The sequence below is a fragment of the Rattus rattus genome, chromosome 6 (genome assembly GCF_011064425.1).
Source record: "Rattus rattus isolate New Zealand chromosome 6, Rrattus_CSIRO_v1, whole genome shotgun sequence".
Lineage (NCBI taxonomy): Eukaryota > Metazoa > Chordata > Mammalia > Rodentia > Muridae > Rattus > Rattus rattus.
In genome coordinates, this window is record NC_046159.1 from 17,939,881 (window position 1) to 17,965,333 (window position 25,453).

The 25,453-nt window shown below is 35.7% G+C and overlaps 1 protein-coding gene across 1 annotated transcript; it reads left to right on the forward strand.

The window, feature by feature from the left end:
• Window positions 1-281: 281 nt before the first annotated feature.
• LOC116903795 lies at window positions 282-25,111 on the forward strand. The gene is given in 13 exon segments (XM_032906488.1): window positions 282-468; window positions 788-889; window positions 1,375-1,437; window positions 1,826-2,013; window positions 4,867-4,967; window positions 5,271-5,385; window positions 17,764-17,941; window positions 18,271-18,372; window positions 18,966-19,046; window positions 19,535-19,686; window positions 21,799-21,899; window positions 22,205-22,347; window positions 23,479-25,111. Coding segments are annotated over 12 exon segments (1,488 nt in total). The 3' UTR covers window positions 22,323-22,347; window positions 23,479-25,111.
• Window positions 25,112-25,453: the final 342 nt, after the last annotated feature.

Below are 25,453 nucleotides of genomic sequence, written 5' to 3' on the forward strand. Positions count from 1 at the left end.
AATTAGTTCTTTTGTTTCTAAACATCTTTGCTCCTCATTAAGTTATTGTCTTATCAAAAATGTTTTATCAAAAGTAGATTATCTTGTAAAACTTGTTGTTGTTGTTGTTGTTGTTGTTGTTGTCGTTGTTTATACCACAGCACATATATTCATAGTCCAAGGGGAAAAAAATAAAAGATTAAAATTTGTAACTGCAAAATGAGCCCCATTGTTCCAAACTCCACCCACTTTGGCTTCATCAGATTGTATACCTTTTCCTTAGCACAGCACTAGCTACAGACATGAGTAATGATCGAGTCACCTATGCAGAACTGAATGTGGCCAAGAACTCAAGGTACCAGCACAGCAAACCAAGGGGCACTCGCAGCTCCATTTCAGTAATAGAGCAGGAAATCGTTTATGCGGATTTCAGCTTTAAAAATCCTTCTCAAGAGCAGACCCGGATCTGCAGGGATTGCCACTGCAAAGGTGAGGTACTGGATGGACCCTGCACTGGGCTGACAGGAGCATGAAGAGATGTGGGCAGAGGTGAAAAGGGTTCTCTTTGGGAGGACTGGAGCCCTAACTTAACCCATGCTTTTGTAATTTGTGAGCATAAACTTCGTTCTGCTGTAAGACTTTCTGGATCGTTCTGTTCACCAAAAGTGAAACACTAGTGCTTACAAATAGATTACAGCATGGATAGGAGCCTGGGGTCAGGGTCTATGTTTGTTTCAATGTGTATATAAATTTTTGTGTACCTAAACCTTGTGAACAACCGCCTTTCCCTTTGCATTTCTCCCTGAAGGTTTTCCATCTCCTCCAGAAAAACTCATTGCTGGGACCCTGGGCTTCATCAGTTGTGTCTTAATTGTTGCTGTGGTTGTAATTACTACAGTTGCCACACCATGTAAGCATATTATTAAGATTATAAAGGAACTTTCTACTTTAATGACTAGAAGTGTCTTTCAAAACTTCATATCAAGAACAGTAATTTTCAGTTTGAAGTGTGTATTTGTATTAAATGTGGAATAGTTGCTATGACATTGACAATATTATGAATATCAGAGAAATTGTATCAATGTTTACTTCTGATTTTTCAATGATTTCCTTACTTAAAAACATAGTTTAGAACCTTGGAGATTCTTTACAGAGACATGAAAACTGTTTTGAAAGTGGTCTTGTCTTAGTTTATGTGGTAAAAGATGTTGAAATTTGGGTTTTCATTGAAGTAATTTTCTCCAAAGTTTTTCACATGTTATTTATTTTGGGGGCAATATAAATTGTATTCCACAGTACCCTAATTCAAAATAGTACATCAGTCTCGGACTAAGAAACTAAAATTGTCATGGTTATTTTAGATGTTAATCTCATAAAAATATTTTCACTCCTCAGATACTGAAACAAAGGCACAGATCAACTCTTTAGTGACGAGAACCTACCAAGGTACATCTTGCTTATCAAAGTCCTGATATTTTTACACATTTTATTTTGTGTCTTACCATTCAAAGATAGTGTTAGGTTTTTAGGAATAAAACAATCTAGAACTATGAATACTACATGTTTATAAGTAAAGAATAAAGATGAACTCTGATAAGACAGAAGTGAATTTCACTTTTCTAGAGTAGTTTAATATTCGTGACTTTGAAAAACTCTGGAGAATGAATACTTACTTTTTACTTTAGATAGACTCATAAACACAGGGTCAGAGGGCAACTCTTTTCTTTGCTTGTGTCCTTGATTATGTATTTTGTTTTAAATTTACTTGCCTCTAGGCTGTATCAATATACATTTTACATGAATATTCAAACCTATGAATGCATACTAATTTTCATTATAAAGTTCATGTTGCTTCTAGATATAAACCACAATCTCTTTTCAGCACAACCTTGTACTCATTGTCCAGATGATTGGATATCATATTCCCACAACTGTTATTACATTAGTGTGGAGAAAAAATCTTGGAATGATGGTTTGACATCCTGTGTTTCCAAAAATTGTAGTCTGCTTCACATAGATAGTGAAGAGGAGGAGGTAAGAGCTGACCTGTGTCAATCATTGCTTAACCTTTCTTCCTGTCAACATTTGTGCAACCAGTTTATATTCATACATGTTTCATCTGATTATGACATTTTATAATATTTCATTGTTTTATTTTACAATATTTTATTTGTATTTGTATGCTGGTAATAAATAATTATTTGCAAGTCTTTTTTTTTATATGAAAGCCATTCTTATACAAGTACATTTATTTTGAAATTAACTTTACCATTTAATTTTACCATATAAAAATCAATATATGTACCATAGTTGATATTGGTCAAAAAGTGACTAGGTAGAAGTAGTTAAAGTCAGATTACTAGCCAGACCTTCCATTTCTTCCTTGGCCCTTGCCTGGGCATACTAGTATCCTGTCTTCCTGCCCAAAGCTATTTTTCTGACGTTTGCTATAGTTAGCTGCACATACCTTTGAGTTTTATAAGACAGGGTTCAGAAAAATGTATGCACCATTACATATTCATCCAGTACTTTAGCAGTTCTCAAACTCTAGGTTAGAACTCTTTGTGGAGTAGAATGACCCTTATCACAGGGGCCACCTAAAGGCATAAAATATCAAATATTAACATTATGATTCATACTCATAGAAAAATTATAAAGTTTAAAAATTAATTTTATGGTTGGGGGACATGAGGAACTATATTGAAAGATCATAACATTAAGAAGGTATAGAACCACTGCTATAACTCTTTCATGGTTCTAGAACAAATCATTGATTCACTTCACCACATTGACCTGCAGTTGCTAATTTTCACTGCTGCGTTATATAACCAAAGCATTGTAAGACCCATTCCATCTGATGACTCTGGATGGGAACAGTGTCCACACACTCAAGGACAGACACATCCTACATGGCCTTTGTGCTCATGGAATCCACTCCTCCAGCTCCCACCTTGGTATCCTTTAGCAAGTGGGAGAAGCACTTCATGTAGCCAATCACTCCTACCATTAGGTATTTTCAGCCTTGCCCTGTGCTGTTGCCAGGAATTTTTTACACAAGAACAAGAGAGGTCTCACAGCTCCCTTACTCTCTTATGGTTCTGTTCTTGGGTCCTGGGAAAGAGCGTGGAAGATCATTTCCTTCCACTGAATGAGGGACACAGGATGTCTTGCTATTTACATTGCCTCATCTTCGGAGAAAAGCCCTTTAGGCTTTGTGTTTCAGGCCTTCAGAATTCCTTGGTTTTGTCTTTTATTATTACTTTCTTTTTATTTTTTCACATTTTTTATTAATTTACTTTTACAACCCGGATTTTATTCCTCTCCCGGTCCACTCGCTCCACAACACATCCACATCCTATTGCTCCTCCCCAACCTCCACCCCATGTTTCCAAAAGAATGTCCCCACCCCACCCACCAAACCGGACCTCTAAACTTCCTGAGGCCTTCAGTCTCTTGAGGATTAGGTGCATCTTCTCTGACTAAATCCAGACCTGGAAGTCCTCTACTGTGTATGTGTTGGAGGCCTCATCTCAGCTTGTATGCTGCCTGGTTGCTGATCCAGTGTCTAAGAAATCTCGGGGATCCAGGCTAATTGACACTGCTGGCCCTCCTACAAGGTTGCCCTCCTACTCAGCTTGCTACAGCTTTTCCCTAATTCAACCACAGGGATCAGTAGCTTCTGTTCATTGGTTGGGTATAAATATCTGCATCTGACTCTTTGAACTGTTTGTTGGGTCTTTTGGAGGGCAGTCAGGATAGATCCCTCTTTGTGAATGCCCCATAGCCTCAATAATGGTGTCAGGTTTTGGGGCCTCCCCTTCAACTGGATCCAACTTTGGGCCTGTCATTGGATATTCTTTTTCTCAATTCTTCTCCATTTCTATCCCTGCATTTCTTTCAGGACAGGAAGTATTATGGGTCAGACCTTTGACTGTGGGATAGCAACCCCATCCCTCATTTGATGCCCTCTCTTTCTGCTAAAGATGGGTTCAATAAATTCCCTCTTCCTACTGTAGGGCATTTCATCTAGGGTCTCCCCTTTGAGTGATCAGAGTCTCTCACTTCCCAGGTCTCTGGTATAATCTAGAGGGTTCTCCCAACCTCCTTCCTCCTGAGATTGCCTGTTTCTATTCTTTCTGCTGGCCTTCAGGGTCAGTCCTTTTAACCCACCCAATAAGAGATCATGTTCCCTTCTCTCTTGACCCCCCATCACCTTTCCCTTCCCTTCCCTCTTTCCCTCCCCCTTTGTGGTTGCTTTCTTCTCCCTCCCAAGTGAGACTGAGGTGTCCTCACTTGGGCCCCTCAATTTGTTGACCTTTTTGAGTTCTGTGGTACTTTCCAAGTTTTCCCTTGAATGTATCACAGCAGCCAAGAGAAACATTAATGCTACCTGGTTGGTAAATCCACCCCTACAGTGAGTAGACATCAGGGCTCAGCTAGATAAGCTAATGTAGTACCCAGAAAGCAATCTTTATCTACCATATCACTCATTTCTTCAATAGCAAGCCATGAATTTCCTTCTAAAATTGAACTTTGAGAAATAGCAGAAGAGTTTATTTGAAAAAATTCCATGCATTGTTTCTGGAAAATTGTTTGAAGTCCTGTAGGTGTTGTGCTGTTAGCATGAGTATTAAGTTACATAAATCAATCACCAAATTCCTTACTAATATAAGAAAAATACAATTTCTAACCATAAACACTTATGCTTGTGTTAATTCTAGATCAAAATTACACACATATGTGAATGTTATGGTAATGTAAGAAATGTTCTCATTTTAATAAGTTGATTTTTATTAGATAATAACAATATTATGACAAAATACACTAACACATTTTAAAAACAGTAAAAGCCTTCATAACGATGAAAATTCCTTGCTTATCTGGTAGGCTTTTCTGGAGTCCATTTCACTGGTCTCATGGACTGGATTCTTTCGAAAGAGCAGAAGTCAGCCCTGGGTTTGGGAAAACAGCTCAACTTTCAAACCAAAGTAAGTTTTCATGAAGGATGCAATAGACCAGAAAAATATACAAAGAAAGCATTAGAAGAATGTTGTCAACAAATGAAGCTGAATTATAGACTGGCAGAATGAGCTGCTCATGTGACTCTGAAGAATGGGCTGCTTGGCTTTCATAACAATTACCTCTTACCCCACTATTAGTGAAGACGTCATTGCTGACTTTCATGACTTTTGGAGACTTCTTTGCAATGACTTATAGAAGTCACTCATTTGGAAGATTAGCTGAATAAAGACATACATTTATAAGTGAATTTTGTATTTGCACTATTGTAGGATAACAGAGATGCTGCATGATGAATATAACTGTATCATGATGTCAACTTCTGGTCTCATGACAGAAAACTGTACAACTTTACATACATATGTTTGTAAGTGCAAATTCACCAACTGAAACACCTGCATTTGAAGTCTGCCAGGTAATGTTACATTTCACAACCTGAAAATAGACTTGTGATTGTGTATATCTTAAATTGGATTATATTATTTGTTTTACTGACCATTTCTTGCAAAACAATTATTGGAATATGCAAGCACTCAAAAAGTAATGAATATTACATTTGTATCTGAGTCTTTTTGATCAAGCTACTCATAATATTAACTTTTAGCAAACATCTAAGGAAGCTTTGTACAGAAGAGTTGTTACATTTCAAATCTACAAGTCAATGCACTTTCATAGTACTTTGTAGAATTGCCAGTTGTAAATTGCAAATTCGGCTTCTGTAGTACACTTAGGTCATCCACTTTTAATCTACATTTTCACATATATATATATATATATACATATGTACTTAAGCATATGCATAGCATATCTGTGTAGTTATGTGTGTAAATATGCAAATATATTTTAAGACTTTTGTCCACTGGATACCCAGAAAATTTTTATTAATATAGTTTCAATATCTGAGGCCTGTAAAACTTAGAACATTTATTAAAATATAGATATAAAATATTTACACCTTCTTAATACTTTTTCATGGGCCTTTGGTTAATTACATGGGTCTATTGTTTCTTCTGTTATTTTCATGCTCTCACAATATGTCTTTGACTTATATCTTTTTTATTTTGTGTGTGTGTGTGTGTGTGTGCGTGCGTGTGTGTGTGTGCACATGTATGTGTGCATACATGCTTCCATGGAGCCTGTACAAAGGTCAGAGGACATCTTATAAAAGGTGGCTACCTCCTTCTACTATGTGGGATTCAGGGATCAAACTGAGATTGGCATGTTAAATGGCAAACACTGTTACCTTCTGGACCATCCCCCAACCCTTTGGTTTTGTTTGTTTAGCTTTGTTTGGTTTTGGTTTGGTTGAGATGAGATCTCCCTGTGTAGCACAGACTGAAATCAAAGTGTCAGCAGCCATAGTGTCTGTTGGAGGAGAGGCTTATGGGCATATGTTAACAACAGCGGCTTTCTTCTCTCTTTTCAATGAAAGGGACTTTAGTCCTTATTGGACTTTTCTGTTGGAATTTTGTTCTTGATTGTAATGTGGTACAGTTTATTGTTTTCTGCTTTTGGCTTCATTGATTGTGAACTTCACCTTATTTGGCTTTCCTGATTTCAATTTCTTACAATACATATTCATACTGAAATATCTCCTTTTCTGTAATAAGGACTTTGATGGAATCTATTATTAATGAGGGAAGTTTTGCTATGTATCCATTATAATTTTTAACTGAGGAGATTTAGTGATAATATATTTGTCCTATTATTACTTAGAAATATGCTTCAGATTTGGAAACCAAATGCTTCGAACCTTTGACCATTTATTGATTTTTTTTTGATACGACAAAAGGAATTTTTAATGATGTTGACATGTGGCTGTGAATATGGCTACTAAGACCAAAGAACTTACTTTAAACCTATTTTACATGTTATTTACTTTTTTAATTTAAGTTTAAGCTTGAATAGGTGCAATTTGAATGTCTTCTGTAAACATGGTCATGGCTATTGTGTGGATAGCTCAGCCTTAAATACTTTTTAATTATATGCTGAGAAATATTTACATATTTCTGCATAAATTTTCCTTGTGGATCTAAGAATCTGAGCCTTCTATGCTCACAGAAGTGAGTACGTGAGTGGGAGCCAGTGTGAACTCTCCAGCTTAAGGTTGTCCATAAACTTACAGAGTCATCTGCTGGCAAAAATGTGGAGCGATGTACCTAGGTCCCATTTGGGACTAAACTCTTGTCTTCCAATTCTATGCTTTATTATTCATTTCTTTACTTTTAGGTATACAAGAACTAATGAAATGTTATTAGTGGTTTGAATGACAATCTTTTCATTATTCAATATTCTTCATCTCCAATAATGATTTTGTCATCATATGATAGTACAGTATTGGCTCATTATCATTTTGTTACTTTTCATTATTCCTTATGCTTATGTTGAGAGTTTTTCATTCATATGCTAACAAGACAAGACCATATTAAGTTAAATATTATTTAGCTTATATTTAATGTATATTAGATTATTGTAATATATTACTTATAATTGGCTTGAATATATAATTAATACATTCAATGTATTAATGAATTAATTAATTCATTTAATTTTGAAGATTTCTATCCCAGAAACTCTACTTTTTCTCTTTCTTTGCCTGTTCACAATATTTTCACTGACGACATTCCATTACATATATTTGTTATTTTAACTTCAATTTGTTAATTTAATATTAAGTATTCATGTCTTGCATTCCTAAAAAATGAATTAATTTTATTATCATTGTAAAAAAGTAAAGCCCATTTACATCTTTTTTACCTCCAAATTATTCATCTTTAAGTGTCAAAATTCCTTCAGTAAGAGCCAAAATAAAGTTATATTCACAGTACTATCCTTAGAGATGACTAATTTGGAAAAATTAAAAGTATAAATCTAAATACTCTTGTTACATTAAATCACTTCACTTTGTTTTTAAATTTTTGTTATATTATTGTCTAAACATAGATTTCATAGAGTTACATGCCCAAATAGTAAAAACCCACATTGTTGTGTGTAATAAAAATATGTTCTGTATAACAGATAAAGGATTGTATAGTTTAAAACTGTAGGTCAATGTCTATACCGGTAATACATATAATTATATCAAATAAGAAAAAGAAACATGAATGAATAGACCATGGTCTACAATACTTGAGAACTAAATCTTAAAGTACACTAAGATGTTTTTTAATAAAATAAATTTAGTTGTGATAAATTGAACACACATAGAGTATATATATGGAGCACTTGAAATAAGATTTAGTATATAAAAATAAAATATAATGAATAGAAATATAGGTTGACTTATTGCACAAGGTATGTAAGTTCATGTACCCACAGATAAGCAGTAGGAGAATCAGGAATGTAAAGCACACAGTGTTGTGGCAAGACGTGTAACCTGTTTTCTACTCAGAATGCTGGGAGTGGAAGTGACTAATAGACTGGTGACTTTTGCATGTGTGGCTGAAGCCATATCATATCCTCCTCCAGATCCTAATCTTGAGCTTATTTTCTTAGATAATCTGTAGAATCTGTTGTTATTGGAAGATGTCACTTGTACTTTACAAAGAATTTCTATATAGTCGTGTCTTAAGCTTTGTTGTGTACATGGGGTTAATTTTCATTGGGAAACTTTTTTTCCCAAATTGCAATGTGCTTAAACATACCTGAAATAACCAATCGAGATCAGACTATGTTTGAATCAACACTGGCTACTAATTTCCATTGTTTCCTTCTGATCATTACCCTCCTGGCTCTGGTGGTTGAAGAGAACCCCACAATTCATGGTTCAATTAATGACAGTCTGAGAAATGCATCATTACACAGTCCCATGTAATGAGATTGTAATAGGACAACTGTAGCAGCTGAAGTGTCTTCAAATACATAATATTTCGGGACCATAGTTACACATGATTCATTGTTGATCAGATATTTTCATCATCTTTTTTCTGTTTGTTGTGTTGCTGAAAATGCTCCCACATGCTAGGCAAGTGCTATGTGCCACTGAGGCACACCCTTAGCCACAGAATGTCTTTAGGTAGCCCATGACTATACAAGTCATACTGATGGCTCTAAGATTCTAAATTCTATTTCTGTAGACTTTAGGAAATAAAAACTTAGGTTAGTTTGAGCTGAACCTTCCAGAGGTTTCATGGCCATGAACATCCCTGAACTGATGGGTAACAGACTTCCCTTTGTTTGATATTGATATTGTTGATTTTATAGGTGAGCCTAATGTCATGTAACAGTTTCAAACACAAAATACTTGTTCTTTTTCTTTAAATATAAAGACATCTCTGACCTTTTGAGCCATTCAAAATAAAGGATAAGATTTCATTTTAAACACTATTGGTAATCAATAAATAAAAGCATTATAGCGAAATAATGACCATGCATGTGATAAAAATACTATCAGTACACCCCCACTTGGCATCTGGTCTTCGAAAATTATCACATATCAAAATTATCATAATCATCTAAATCATTATTTATAAAATAAAAAATTTAATGCACCCATTCTAGTCATGAGGCTCAATAATATTATAGACATTCTAAAAGATATTCCTGTGAAGTCTTGCTTCATGTTATTGATATTTTTATGCATGAGTTTTTTTACACTGAAAATCATATGCCACACAAGGACTTGATTCTAGTCTACTTTTTCACATTTCTATTTTAGGGACAAATCTTACATGGCTTTATTCCTGGAACCAGCATGGATTTCTACAGATTTGGCTGTCATTGATTTTTAGACACTACTACCTCAGCTTCCTAAGAAGCTTGGATTACTGCCCTAAGCCACCATGCCAGGTGTTCTGGTTACCACATTGTAAACATGACACAACCTGGGAAGAAGGAATATCAATTGAGAAACTGCCTCTGTCAGATTGGCTTTGTAGTCTCTACTGTGGCAAACTATTCTTAGGAATGACTGAGATGGAATGGCCCTTCCCTTTGTCTGTGGCACCATTCCTAGCCACATACACCTGTGCTATAAAAGAATGACTGAAATGGAAGCATCAATCAGTGTTCCCTCTTGCTTTCTACTTCCATCCCTGGTTTCCCTCCTCAGTTATGGAAGTGACCCAGAAGTATATGTTGAAATAAATCCCTGAGTTGCTTCTGATCAAAATATTTTATCATAGCAAAAAAAGCCAACCACAATGCCAGACTTCCATGCCTTTCTTTAATTTTTGCCAATCTATTGTGTTTCCTAGTCCCAACTATGACTTTGTGTTGAACCCAGACACCTGTTGAAATGTTTTTATTTTTAAAGTTAGATACAGCTCAAAGGTTTGAGGACATTTGAACAAGACTTTTGGATAAAGCTGCAACAGAAGGAGCGTTCACCCTACATTTCACCCAGTTGGATGGTCTTAGGCTTCATATTCTATTCAAGCTTACAGAAGACTTACTATGTTAATGTCTTAAAGACATTTACCTAAAGAATAATTCCTGATATCTTCTGCTGCACTCCAGTCAAGTGACTACACAAGAAGTAACCTGTCTAAAATTACACCCTCAAAGTGGTCCTAACACCTTGAAGGAAATGAAGAGAATCGCCAAGACTCTTAAAATATGTATTCACCTTTCTTTGTCAGAGGAATGCTGCGCTGAAGTTGGAAACCAGTCCGTTATAATTCATTTTACATGTAATAATCCAACCTCCAAATTGGCTATGGTAAACATATATACATAAATACATATATGCATAAATGCATATATGCATACACATATACATAACACCATATATATACATTCATATACAGATAAATACATATGTACAGATTTTTGATGTGTTGCTAAATTCTCCAAGTCTTTACAAAGCACACATTTACTGAATATACAAAAGTCTGTTCTAAAAGTAAAATTAGATTTGAGGATGTGGCATTTTGTCTGAGCTTATCTTTCCTAATCTGTACGCATGTTAGCCCACCCCCACACTCCAAGCAACTGTTTCCCTCCATCTTTTTCACTGCTTCCTTTTCTCCTTGCAGATCTCTGGCTCCCTTCACATGAACTTGTGACTAGAATCCAAAGGATCATCTGCTTTCCCTAACTGTCTCATTCGATGGTAACAATCACAGTTGTTGTTACCTATAAGACTGCTCTTGAATGACTGGAAGTCTCCGCACATAGTCATTACAGGACACATTTAATATATTCTCATTTATGTAATTTTGTAAAAAAAATATTTCAAAAGCTTATCCTGCATTTGTCAAAAGTATAATAACAGAATTATTGCAAAGCGTTTTTAGTCTATGTATTGTGAGTTTGTAAACCAATGTCATGCTTCTGGAAAACTTGATTAAGATGCTAATTAGTATTCGTAAGTGGTTATATTAATTATTGTGAAGTTTGGTCAGTTTAAGTTGTGAGCCTAGCCTTTAACAGCTGAGACATTTCTCCAGCTCAAATTTTGGTCAGTTTTGAACATGTAGGTTTTTTGCAATATTTTCTTCTCAAAGGTTCATATTTATAATATTTCCCACATAAAATAATTTTATTATATACTTTTATATATTAGTATAAACTAAAATTTTAAACTAAGAAATTAAAATTCATATTTTCATAAATATTAATTGTTTAAGATCTCCTTTTTTAGCTATTATAATTAAAGAGCAAAACATTATGTCCTAATAAACCCCAGAAAAGTAGACAATAGTTTTCAAAGTCCCAGTGTTTTCACTGGTTTAACTTTATCTTGAACGCAGCCTTTGCAGAAATGATAGTGACTTTCAAAAGAAATGAACAAAAGAATTAGTCAATGAATCTTCACCAATAAAGACTTTACAAAAACATGTGTTCTTGTACAATATTCAAAGGACATGCTTAAAGTCAGACTGCCCTTTGGTATCAATCACCTCAAATTTTGCTACTGTGGCTATAAGACAAGACTCAAATACTTGTTCTGTTTGAAAAGAGTAATTTTTCTGCAGTGACTTTTTAGGACATATGTAGGGTGAGGTTTTGCTTGTTTTCTACATATGCAGATAGATTTGGGGATGCATGCCTAACTTTCTCTATGTTTGTATGTATTAGCCTGTGTGCATTTTAGTTGCAGCAGCCTACAAGAATGCATGCCTGTAATTTGCATGTGCCTGATCATGCCTCTGCTAAGATACAAAGTCATTATTTCATATCATTGTTATTACTAAGACAAAGGTTCTAATGTTTGTTATATCATTGCCATTGCTGTACAAAAAAAGTGGTTAACAACTTACAATAGCTGTTACCAGGTTTGTGTAGGAAGAGAAACTTGAATGGAGAGTTTGGTTTCCTATCTCAATAAGAACTCTTTTTATGTGTTTGATGAAGAGCTTAATGGCTAACATACATGATGTGCAAGGCTGAGGACCAGCATTTGGCTCTCCCACAACCATATAAATGCTAGGCCGGTGTTGCTGTGTTTTATAAAAGATAAAGGCCAGGGCTATGTTTTATAGAGCAAGGTATATGAGGTGGGAGGGGGTGCCTCTGCAGGTCCATGCTGAGGCATTCCTTCCCTGTGAGGTACCAGCCATAGCACGGATATGGTATGAATTTATTTAGGTCACAGAAAGGGGAAGAAAGAGAAAGAGAGGGGCAGGGGTAGAAGCTGGCTAGAAATATGTGGAAAGAGATGGGGAGGGGATGGAGAGAGAGGGAGAAGGGGCAGAGAGATAAGAGAGTAAGAAGATAAGTGGATAAGAGAGTGAGAGGGGACAAGCAGCCCCTTTTATAATGAGTCAGACATACCTGACTGTTGCCAAGTAACTGTGGGATGGAGCCTAGAAGAAATGCTAACAGGTTTGGTCAGAAGCAGGTAATGCTACCTATAGGAGTCAGAGATTAGAGATCACTAGAGTAAGCAGGGCAGCTAGAGCAGCCAAATCGTTGAGTTTAAGATCAACTAGAGAACTTACCTTGATGTAGAAGATGTTGAGATTTTCTCACGTTATGTGACACAAACAAGTTGTGGGCATGGGAAGTTGTTTATTCATGAACTGCAAATATTCAAATATGTCTCAGTAAAATAAAAATATAAATGAAACATGATGAAGTGAAAAAGGAAATATATGTTTTACAGATTCATAAACATGTACAAGATAATGGAAAAGTTTTAGTAATATAATACTGGCAGATAGGGAACATACATTCTTCTCACGAACAAATAAAACATCCAAATAGGATAACAAGGCCACAAAGCAAAACTTAAAATATTGAAATAATTCCTCTGTATCATATAGAAGAGAGATTTTAATTTAGCTTATTTACTGCATAGTTATATTTGAATTTTTGTTATTTAAAACTAAGTATTTGCATTAAAATGTAAACAATTACAATTAAGGATAAGTAACTCAATAATATGAGTACTTATTTAATATTCTAATTTCTGTCATACTGACAGAGTGCAAATATTGATAATTTCAATACTATTTCACCCACTGAACTTATTTATTTTTCACTAAAGTAATTGTAAAAATTTAGCTTTGAAATGGAAACAGGTAACCTCGGGAGGTAGGAGATTGAGAGGACTCTCCGGAATGTACCAGAGACCTGGGAAGTGAGAGACTCTCAGGACTCAAATGGGGAGACCCTAGAAGAAATGCCCTACAGTGGGGAAAGGGAACTTGTACAGCCTACCTCCAGCAAAAAGAAAAGGCATCAAGTGAGAGATGGGGTTGACATCCCACAGTCAAATAACCTGACCCATAATTGCTCCTGTCTGAAAGAACTGCAGGGATAGAAATGGAGAAGAGCCTGAGGAAAAGAAAGTCCAGTGACAGGCTAAAGTGGGAAACAGCTCAAGGGGAGGCCTAAAGACCTGACACCATTACTGAGGCTATAGAGTGCTCACAAAAAAAGGACCTATCATGACTGCCCTCCAAAAGACCCAACAAGCAGCCGAAAGAGTCAGATGCAGATATTTACACCCAACCAATGAACAGAAGCTGCTGAGCCCTGTGGTTGAATTAGGGAAAAACTGGAAGAAGCTGAGGAAGAGGGCAACCCTGTAGGAGGACCAGCATTCTCAATTAATCTGGACCCCTGTGATCTCTCAGACACTGGATCACCAACCAGGCAGCATACACCAGCTGATATGAGGCCCCCAACACATATATAGCAGAGGACTGCTGGGTTTGGATTTAGTCAGAGAAGATTCACCTAACCCTCAAGATATTGGAGGCCACAGGGAGAGATCTGGTGAGGTGAGTGGGGTGGGGAAATCCTCCTAGAGACAGAGGGGACAGGGAAGAGGTATGGGATGTTGAACATTTGGAGGGTGGGCCTGGAGGGGAATAAAACCTGGAACATAAAAAAATAAATAAATAAAAATAAATTTAAAATTTTTAAAGGTGAAAAAAATGTAAGTACATCAAGAATTTTAGTGAAAATACAGTGCAAGTATTCTGCGGTTTTGTTCCAGTCATTGGAAGTTGAAAATGAATTGATTGCATTAGCATCAAGTTTAATATCAGTTGATAATGATGCTGTGAGTTTTATAATGTTCCCATGATTTTTCATGGTATAAAAGATACAATATTGATATAAGAAGAAAAATGTATATAATATTGCTTATACTAGGTGTGGGCAACCTCCAGCAGACAGAGACATAATGAAACAGAAAGAAACGGAGAGTGAGAGAATTAAAAAATTCTAAGAATCCTCTCAGGAAAATACCCAAACCACCCAGGCGATTGCCAAGGTGGCTCTCTACAAACCAAAAGTAAGGCCCTAATGCTGAGGAGAAGCTGAGCTGCTGCCCAAAGCTTCATCCCTCTTGATTAATGTCCATCCCAGAAGGTGCCCTGCTTTCAACCATAGGACAAAGGTAAGCATTGACCTGGCTACGGTTACAAGAGTGACTTGTTTGCAAGATATGCTGGTGCAGTAGTGACACAAAGCTTGTGCAGGGAACCAATCAATATCTGATTGGAAATAAGGCTCAACTCTATCAGATGGAGCCCATACCACAACACTGCTTGGTGGCCAAGAACATGAAGCTGGATAGGCGAGGGGAAAGCAAACACTAGTGTTCTGCCAAAGGAACATAACAATAAAATGACTCATAAATAACATTATGCCGTGGTCATAGATTAGTGTTTTGACAAGCCACCGTCAGAGATTCTTCTCTGTGCAGTAGATGGGAACAAAAACTGAGACAACTGGACAGGATGCAGAGTGTGAAAGACTTTAGAACCTTCAGCCTGAAAATGGATGTCTCCATCATATCCTTCCCCTCTGGGCTCAGGGAGCTCTGAGTCAGAGGAGACAGAAAGAGTGTAAGAGCCAACGAAGCATGGAGGATACCAGGAATCAAGGCCTTGAAGACACAACGGGACTGGTGTACATTTGGACTCAGACTGTGGTGACATGCACAGGGCTTGCATGGTTCTGAACCAGATGGAGTCTAGACCGAGAGGATGAAGTAAAGGCATGTCCCCATTTCTAACCCAGAGGTTATCTCCAAAGTCACACTGAGGGGATCAAACACTATTAAAGATAGGTTCTATGTAGAGCTATCAATGGCCAGCACAAAATTAACTCAATGGAAACATTGGGAATTCTTTGTCTCAAGTGTTGTCAATTTTTGTTTTTGTTTTTATTTTTGTTTAACTTACCAGTTCTTCTCATAAATATTATGGCTTCTGGTTTGGGGATTTTTATGGAATTCCTATGTGGGTCCAAACATGTGTCTGAGTCTCTATGTATCTCTCATACATTTTCTCTGACTTTTTTTCTTGTTCAGTTATTTTGTCTTATTATGAATTGTTTGGTTTTGATTTATATTATATTATTATTTTTTAGAAGCTTATTTTCTAATGGAAGACAAAGTGGACATAGATTAAAATGGAAGTCGAGAAGGAGAGGATCTGGATGGTGTGGTGCTGGAGGAAGAGAAACAGTAATCAGAATATATTATACTTAAAAAATTCTCTTTCAGTAGAAGAGGAAGAAAAACTGAGAATCTCTTGTGAGGGGAAGCTTGGGGATTGTGGTTGGTCCTTTCTCACCTTTATATAACACGTACTAATTCTTGTTAGATAATTGGAGAAGGACACTAAAAAGCACTCTTACTGAACCACTATCTGCTTTCTACAAGAACCCAAAGTGGCCTGCCGTGTGAAGGAGAGATAATAAAAACTGATTTCAAAATCAGGTTGAGTATGAGAATTTCCTATTCAACCTTCAGTGACACGTTAGTGGGACATCGCCTTCTCCACTCTTGACCACTCTGAGGCTCATGCGGCAACCTGCAAATTCACAGTTGCTGCTGCCCTAGTTTTCTGCTACAAACTCACCTTTAGGTTCTCGGTTCCCACAAACTGCCTGTGACCACCTCACTTCACTGAAAGAGGCCCAGCTTTCTGGTAACCCAAGGAGCTTGTCACTGCCTCCTTCTCTCCCCCTGCCCAGTCAGTTGAGGGTACATTGCAAATGGAGAAATTGAGACACCATTCAAATATAGGGAAGCAAACTGGAACATGGATGCCTCTAAACAGCTCATATAAATCCAAGTGCTTGGAACACACTGGGGATCCTCTCAAAGTTCTGTCCCTGTTGTCTATGGAGACATAGTCATCCTATGGAACACACTAGGGACCTTCTCTGTTGTCCTTGTCTATTGAGAGTTAGTCATCCTCTTGTGTTTCTGTTTCTTTATCAATATAATTAAACCTACAGCTACAGGCGACCTGATGAAGTATGAATTTTATGTGTTGCAATTTGTGCAATGTGGCGCTTTGGACAGAACCATTAACAGTTTATCCCAGCAGGCCCACACAGAACTAGAGCTTGACAGGCTATGCCGGGTGTTAAATGTCTTATGCATTCATTGTATATTCTCGAGCTTATATTTTAGAAGAACAAACAGGATTATTAGATTCCAACTATTAATAACTTTTTAACAGTTACAGGTCTCAAAGCCAGAATTAGTTCTAGACCTCACTGATCCACTGATTCTAAGTCTTCTATTACAATTGAGTTAACACCCAACTAGAATGGCACATTTTAACAACCATAGATTCAATGGGCAAGTGTAAACCAACAATATTAAATTATATAGTACCTAAGTTTATCACTTTATAATTTCAAAGTTTAGCCATTAAATCAATAACTCAAGTAAAATGATAACTAAAAATCACCTTTGAGAAAAATAACTTTTAAATATTTCAAATATTGTTTAATTTATACATGTTTATTTTGACACACAACATTTTCCAATATTTACAGTATCCTCATTTTTGGTGATTTCTCTGAATATTTTCATTAATCCAATAGATGCTAATTTAATAGCACCTGGATCTCTTTATTAAATTCATATGACTAAAATAAGATAATGCCAATAATTTCAATATATCAACCTTTCTACTCAGTATTTTAGAACATTGAGTTTCTAGTGCTTATTAAATTCAAACATCATAAAATGTATGCATAATTATTTTCTATTAGATCATGTGTCCTTTTCATGAAGACATTAAAATATTTCGTAGTATTATTCCTATGAAAATAGGATCTAATGTATAAATTTAGCCCCTTATTTGTGAACCTTTTCATCTCCCTAATTTATTTTTTCATTTTCCCCACTAAAAATTATTTGCCAAAGAATGTCTTTTGAACCATAGCACATAAGCTCAAACTCCAAGGTAAAATTTAGATACTTCAACTATACAAAAGTGCCAGTTCTTTGGGCCCCTCCCTTTTTACTGCATCACGATGTGTAGCGTCTTCAATAGGATCTCCACATAGAACATAATAGAATTACCACAGAGCCCAGAATTGATATCACTCACTGGCCTGCAGGCAGGAGTCATGAGTCACCTGCTTGGAACTGAAAGTGCCTCAGGACCCAGGAAAGCCGCAAAGAAAACCCAGTTGCAGCTCCATTTCAGTAATCGAGCAGGAGATCACCTGCTGGAATTTAGCTTTCAACATGCTTCCCAGAAGCATCTCAAGATCAGCAGGCAGGGCTACTGCAAAAGTAAGGCATTGATTTTTCAGCTCAACAGTTCTAGAGTGCCAGCCAGCATGCAAAGGTGGGAAAAGGGCCAAAGGGGAAAGAAAAGAGCTGTAACTTGACCCATGCAATTGTAATGCAAGTTGTAAACACAGTTGCATTCAGACATTGTTACAAGACTATATAAATCATTTTGTTCACTAAAAATGCAATGATATTTGCTACAGCATGATTGCAGCATAGAGGCAAGTCTGGGGGCTGAATTAATCTGATTCTCTGGGCTCTCTTCTGTGTAAAGCCTATGAGCATCTGTGTCTGTTATTTTCTCTTAACACTTCCATTTATTTCTGTAGATTTTTCATCACCTCCAGAGAAGCTCATTTCTGGGATCCTGGGCATCATCTGGTTTGCCTTATTGATCACTCTGGTGTTCTCAACAAGAATTGTTTCTTCATGTAAGCATGTTTTTGAGAGAGATTTTAAGAGAGCCCTCCACTTTAGCAGTTTTTTTTTCTTTTTCTTTTTTTTTTCCGGAGCTGGGGACCGAACCCAGGGCCTTGTGCTTGCTAGGCAAGCACTCTGCCACTGAGCTAAATCCCCAACCCCGAGCCCTCCACTTTAATAACCTCATGTCTCTCAGTGCTCCTTGCTATTAAGAAACAAAGCTTTTATTTTCAAGTACAAATTTCAATTAAATACGGAATGGTTATTTTAATTCTGTCAAACTTATAAATGACAGGGTTATTATTATAATATGTGTGCTAAGTGTACCAATTACGACTTTATATTTCAACAACACACTTTAGAATACTTCACTGAAAAATACAAATAAAGATTTGAAAGTGTCATCCCTGCCATGGATTGTAGGGTGAAGATGTTGAAATGTAGGCTTTCTCAAGTTTTGAACATATTATTTATATTTTAGCCACTGCGAATGTATTCTGTATTATTTTAACTCAAATAGTACGTTAATTTCAAACTAAGAAGCTAAAATTTGTTATGATAATTTTAGATTTCAAATTTCTTAAGAATGCCTTTAACTCTCCAGATACTGAACAGAAGAAGCAGATCCACTCCCTCCTGAATAGAACCCAGAAAGGTACACACCCTTTGCTTTCAAAGTTCTGATGTTTATGCACATTACATTTTGTGCCTGTTAAGTCACGCAAAAGTTATATTCCTAGGAAGAGAATAATCTGGAAGTACTAACACTATATTCTCTTAAAATATTAAAGGATTGTAATGATTTGTGTTGAGCAATAAGAATAAATAATTATAAAATAACTATCAACAATCTTAATAATAGACTTAAGATTTCTACTACGAAACTATGAACTCAGTCTTTTAAGAATAGAGGTTAAATCAGTGATTATAAAGAGAAAAAAATCTGTAGAAAGAGAATTTGTTTGAGTTTATGTGCTTTAGGTGGACACATAAACTATGGGCCAGCAGTTGACTCTGAGTGTATTTGAGTGTGCATTTTGTTTTCTATGTACAAGCATATAGGGTACATAGGAGTACTCTACACATGGATGTTTAAAATTAGACAAACATGTAAACTAATTTTCATTATAAAGTTCATGTTGCTTCTAGATATAAACCACAATCTCTTTTCAGCACAACCTTGTACTCATTGCCCAGATGATTGGATATCATATTCCCACAATTGTTATTACATTAGTGTGGAAAGAAAATCTTGGAATGATGGTTTGACGTCCTGCGTTTCCAAAAACTGTAGTCTGCTTCACATAGATACTGAAGAGGAGCAGGTAAGAGGTGACATGTGTCGATCATTACTTAACCTTTCTTCCTGTCAATGTGATGTTCATAGAGCCCATTCATGTCATTTTGTTTTTAGGAAACAGAGTTTCTCTGTGTAGCCTTATCTGTTCTGGAATTCATTCTTTAGACCAGGTTGTCCTCAAAGTCACAGAGATCTGGCTGCCTTGCCCTCCTGAGTGATGGGATTAACAGTGTGTGGCACCACCAACCTGCTCGTTCCTATTTTTATTCATGTCTCATGTATTTACAACACTGTATAATATTTTATAGTTTTATTTTATAATGTTTTATTTGTATTTGCATGCTGGTAGCAAATATTTATTTCCAGTTTTTGATTTTAGGAAACCTATCCTTGTACAGGTGCTTTTAGTCTGAAATAAACTTTGCCATTTAATTTTACTGTAAATGGAAAAAAATCTAAATATGAAAATATCTATATAGAATCTATATGAGATATATGATATATTATATATAATACAATGCATAATTATATATTAATAATATAAAATATAATAATATAATGATATAATTTTAGCAATATAAAAAGATGTATTATATAAGATATATAATTTACTAATATAACACATAATTTTAATATAAATATATAATGAGCAGATGTAAAATATATAAGATATGCAATATAATAATACAATATATATTATATAATTTAATACCTTCTAAATATATAATAAAAATATAAAATAATCAAGGTATATAATACTGTAATCATAATATAATATAATATAATATATAATTTTAATAATATATAAATATATAATAAAAGGACATAAAATGTATAGGATATGTAATATACATAACTATATAAAATCTATATGAGATAAAATATTCATAAAAATATATATAAGAGTGATAGGTGGAGGTAATGATAGTCAGATCACAGGCCCTCATCAGGCCTTTCTGCCAAAAACAATTTTCTTGACATTTGCTGTCATAAATTGTCTTTGCTGCTGAGCTATATGTAAGTAGAATCAACATTTTTATCTTGCTCCGTTTGCCTTTCTGATGATCTTTGGGGTAGTCCATCCACATTATTGCCACAATATCTGCAGCTTGCCATCATTTCTGTATTACGTGAGCATTCCATTCTGTAACCCATTTTCCTGTGTGCCAGCAGTGAGGGTAGAGCTCTTGGGCACAGTTTTTCTACACATAACATTTATATGCACCACAGCCCTACCCTGGTGTCCTTTAGTGAGAAAATAATCCACAACCTCTGGTTAACCATCCTTACCGGTTCTTGTAAAATGTCACGATGACTCGGGTTGGATGACAGATACCACAGTCTAGCACTATTAGGCTTATCCGTGGTTTCTGGTTAGACTATATTCCACACAGAGGAGGCATTAACTTAGAGGATCCACCTGCTGTAACATGAGCACTCGAGGACAGTAGGTAAGGTCACTTCCTTCTGTCATGTGAGGGACAGGAGATGCCCGACTCTCTACCATTCCTCATTTTAAGATGCAAAATACTTCCACCTTTTTACTTCTGGACTTCCCAATCTGTTGTTTGCACTTTTCATGATTATTTTCTAAGTTTAACCTTGTTTTAGCGCAGTAGCCAAGAGAAACATTAATACCGTTGTATATTAATCAATCAGAACAGTCACGGACAGCAGCAGGGCCTTCACTATAGAATAATGCAATGCCAAGAAAACAAAGATTCATGTGCTATGTCAATCATTTCTTCAATAATATCCCATTAATTTTCTTCCAAAACAAAATTCAAAGGATTAGTAGAAAAATAGATTGATTTGAGCACAGCATCCAGAGAATTTCATGTATAGTATCTGAAATTTTATTTAAATCCTTGTTATCTGTGTATTGTTAGCATGAATATTAAATTTCAAAAATCAGTCACAATAGTTCCCACTAATAGAAGAATAAAACTTCTAAATATAAGCATTTAAATGTTAATTCTAGGTCAAAAATCCACACATGTGAATGCTTTGGCAATATAAGATGTGTGGTCAACTTTAATAAGTTTACATAATAACCATATTATGACAGGATACACTAACACATTTTGAAAACAGTAAAAGCCTTCATAATGATGAAAATTCCTTGCTTCTCTGGTAGGCTTTTCTGCAGTCCATTTCAGTGGTCTCATGGACTGGATTCTTTCGAAAGAGCAGAAGTCAGCCCTGGGTTTGGGAAAATGGCTCAACTTTCAAACCAAGGTAAGTTCTCATGAAGGATGCAATAGACCAGAAAAATATACAAAGAAAGCCTCAGAAGAATGTTGTCAACAAATGAAGCTGAATTATGGACTGGCAGAATGAGCTGCTCATGTGACTCTGAAGAATGGGCTACTTGGCTTTCATAACAATTACCTCTTACCCCACTGTTAGTGAAGACGTCATTGCTGACTTTCATGACTTTTGTGAGACTTCTTTTGCAATGACTTATAGAAGTCACTCATTTGGTAGATTAGCCAAATATAGACATACATTTATAAGTGAATTTTGTATTTGCACTATTGTAGGATAACAGAGATGCTGCATGATGAATATAACTGTATCATGATGTCAACTTCTGGTCTCATGACAGAAAACTGTACAACTTTACATACATATGTTTGTAAGTGCAAATTCACCAACTGAAACACCTGCATTTGAAGTCTGCCAGGTAATGTTACATTTCACAACCTGAAAATAGACTTGTGATTGTATACATCTTAGAGTAAATTATATTGTTTGTTCTAATGATACATTTCTTTCAAAAACAATCAGTCAAGTAAGAACATAAAAGTAACAAATATTACTTTGTATCTGAGTCTTTTGCTCAAGATATTCTTCATGATATTAATTTTTAACAGATTACATACATCTCAAGAGGCTTTGTGCAGAATCACTTATATTTCAAGCTTATACTTCAATGAACTGCCATAGGAGTTTGTAAAAGTGTTTTGTAGAATTGCCAGTTGTATATTGCAAATTCAGTTTCTTTAGTACATTTAGGTTACTCACTTGTCATCTACATTTTTATATGTGTGTGTATTTGTATATACATACAAATGTGTTCTAAGACCCTTTTGTCTCAGAGATATATTTAAATGTTTTCTTAATATAGTTTCAATATCTAAGATATGTAAAATTAATAAAGAAAAGTTTTAATTGATATATGCATAAGATATTTACTGCTTCTTAATACATTTTCAAGGACCTTTAATCATCTTCGTGTGTCTTTTGTTTCTTATTTTTTTAAAAATGTTGTTTATGTATGTCCTTTTGGTTTTGTGTGTGTTTGTATGTCTGCACACACTGACATGAGTGCATGCTCATGCCATCATGGAGCATGCACAGAGGTCAGAGGGCACCTTACAGAAGTTAAAAGGCAGTTGGTTATATCTCTCTCACTCATGCTACTATTGCCTGAAAGGGCGCACCTTGCCTATCATGATGATATCATTAACACAGAGTTGTCATAGATAAACTAGTGACAGTTTTACCCACTGGCCTGCATATTGCCTTTCAGAACTACATGCTATCCAGAAAAAAAAAGAAGTTTACAGGAACCCCAGCTTGATTTCCATATGCCCTACCGCTAGAGGTCTTCAGAAATATGAAGTTATCACCCAATATCAATTGCAATAACCTGAATAATGTATGAGTCCTCAGGAACTCTCTATCCAATAATGTGAAGTGAGGTAATTCCACTTCACTGGAACTACCATTCCATAACCGAATGTTTCTAAGCCCCCCTGGACACCATCTCTTCTGTGTTTACATGTATTAATTGCTATTTTTAATTTCACAGATACATGTTAAAGAATTTTTCTCAACCATCTTGTCAAGTATCATTGAAATTAAGATCCAACCATGAAACTTCAAAGAATTTCTACTGATTGGGTCCTGTACCCTGCGCAGATTGATTTTCTTCAGTCTTGGATTCTCTGTGTAGGTGAACAATTTAATTGACATGTTTCTCTAAATCTTTAAAATATTCAACCACTGATCTCCACTCCAAGGCACTACATATGAGCTTGGAATTCAGAATGGAAGGACATACAAGCACAAAACAAAACTTTATAAAATTGCAACTCAACATGAAAAGATCCTACCACTTATAGCAATTTTACATCAAAAGAACAATGTCAGGTATAGCAAGATGGGTGGCATTGTTGTAATATCCAGCTCTCTGCAATCCACAGTCTTTCTCCTTGAGTTACCCAAAGTGCTATGAGGGTACTTCTTGACACATATGCACTCCTATCATTTTCTATTGCTTCCGAAAAAGAAACACAGTATATGTGTTTGGGCAACCAAGTACCTTTCTAACTCTACTATTCTATCAAGATGTCTATACTCTGCTGCCCATTTCCTGTAAAGCTACTAGGACACATCAGAGTCCAAGGAGTACCTGGACCCAGCCTCCACCCTGAAACAGTAATCTGATCCTTAGTAGACCAATAAATCCACAATTGAACCTGGGGCCTCTAGGCAGCCTGTATGATCCTCATCTGTGGACAACTTTGGCCATGCCATTATAGAAATGGCTAAGAATGTTTCCCAGAAAACATTGCTTTAGAGCAATAATTGCAGTGGGAACCATATGCACTCAATGTCCACTAAGAAATAGTTGTTCAGTCTTTGAAGCCCACCAGTTCCTGAAGCATAACATTTGACTTTCTGTCAAAATTATTCTTAGGAACTCAAGCTCAACCAAAACCTTGTCACATCAGCTTTTAAATGATCTGAAAATAACCTTTCCCCGCCTGCCCATTATGCCACCCCACCTTCATATCAAATTTCCGTGATGAATCAGAGGGTGTGTGTCTCTTGCATGTCTTTGTAATCATCACCACAGCTAGGGATCATATTCCATCCCACAAAGGTAAGTATTATCCTTTTGGAATTGTCTTCACAGACTCACAATTCTCAGATAGTTTAACCTCAGCTGTGTTTTATTAACTATACAATGGGCATGCTTCCATCTATTTGGGTTCCGTTAAATTTTTTTGGGCATCAATTTGTTGCATAAATTTTCCTCAGAAGACACACAGAAATGCCTATTTATTCAAGAATTCATATGAAGAGACCAAAGAAACTTCTCAAAGGGGACAGATGAGGCTGTTGAATTCCCTGGAGCTGGACTTTCAGGCTATTGTTAGCTGCCTGACATGGGTGCTGCAAACTGAACCCAGGTCATTTGTAAGAATAATGAAGTGTCCTTAAGCACTTCAGCCCTAGATAATTTCATAAATAATCAACCTTTTATGCATATTTTACACTTATGAGCTTTCTACCAGTGTATTTAGAATGCTTTGAGAGTTGATTTAATTAAAATCTATATGTCTCCCTTTTCTATCATAATTCTGATGCTTAGAAAAGTAATTTGGCTGAAAAAGTACATATTAAATAATGAAGAAATAAAAATTAAAAAGATAAAATGGTTTTCCTGAGTCAAGACTCTTTATTATTGAGAAAAAATGAGCATGTATCTTAGTGATTAGAGAACTGTAGTTTAAAACAGGGAAAAGATTATTGACAAGAATAATTTAATGTATTTATGGTTCTATATGAAATACATCTTTTGTTGTCTCTTTTAACTTTGATATCCAAACAGGATCAATGTACTCAAAGTTTTGACAACCAAATAGAAACTATGGATTCAAAGTAAATTTCATAAAATACATAAATTATTTCTAAACCCAATTATAATAGTTGGAGAATAAAAATCACAAGCTTGTAGTGATGTTTAAATATAGAGATTTATTTTTACTCAGCCTTTG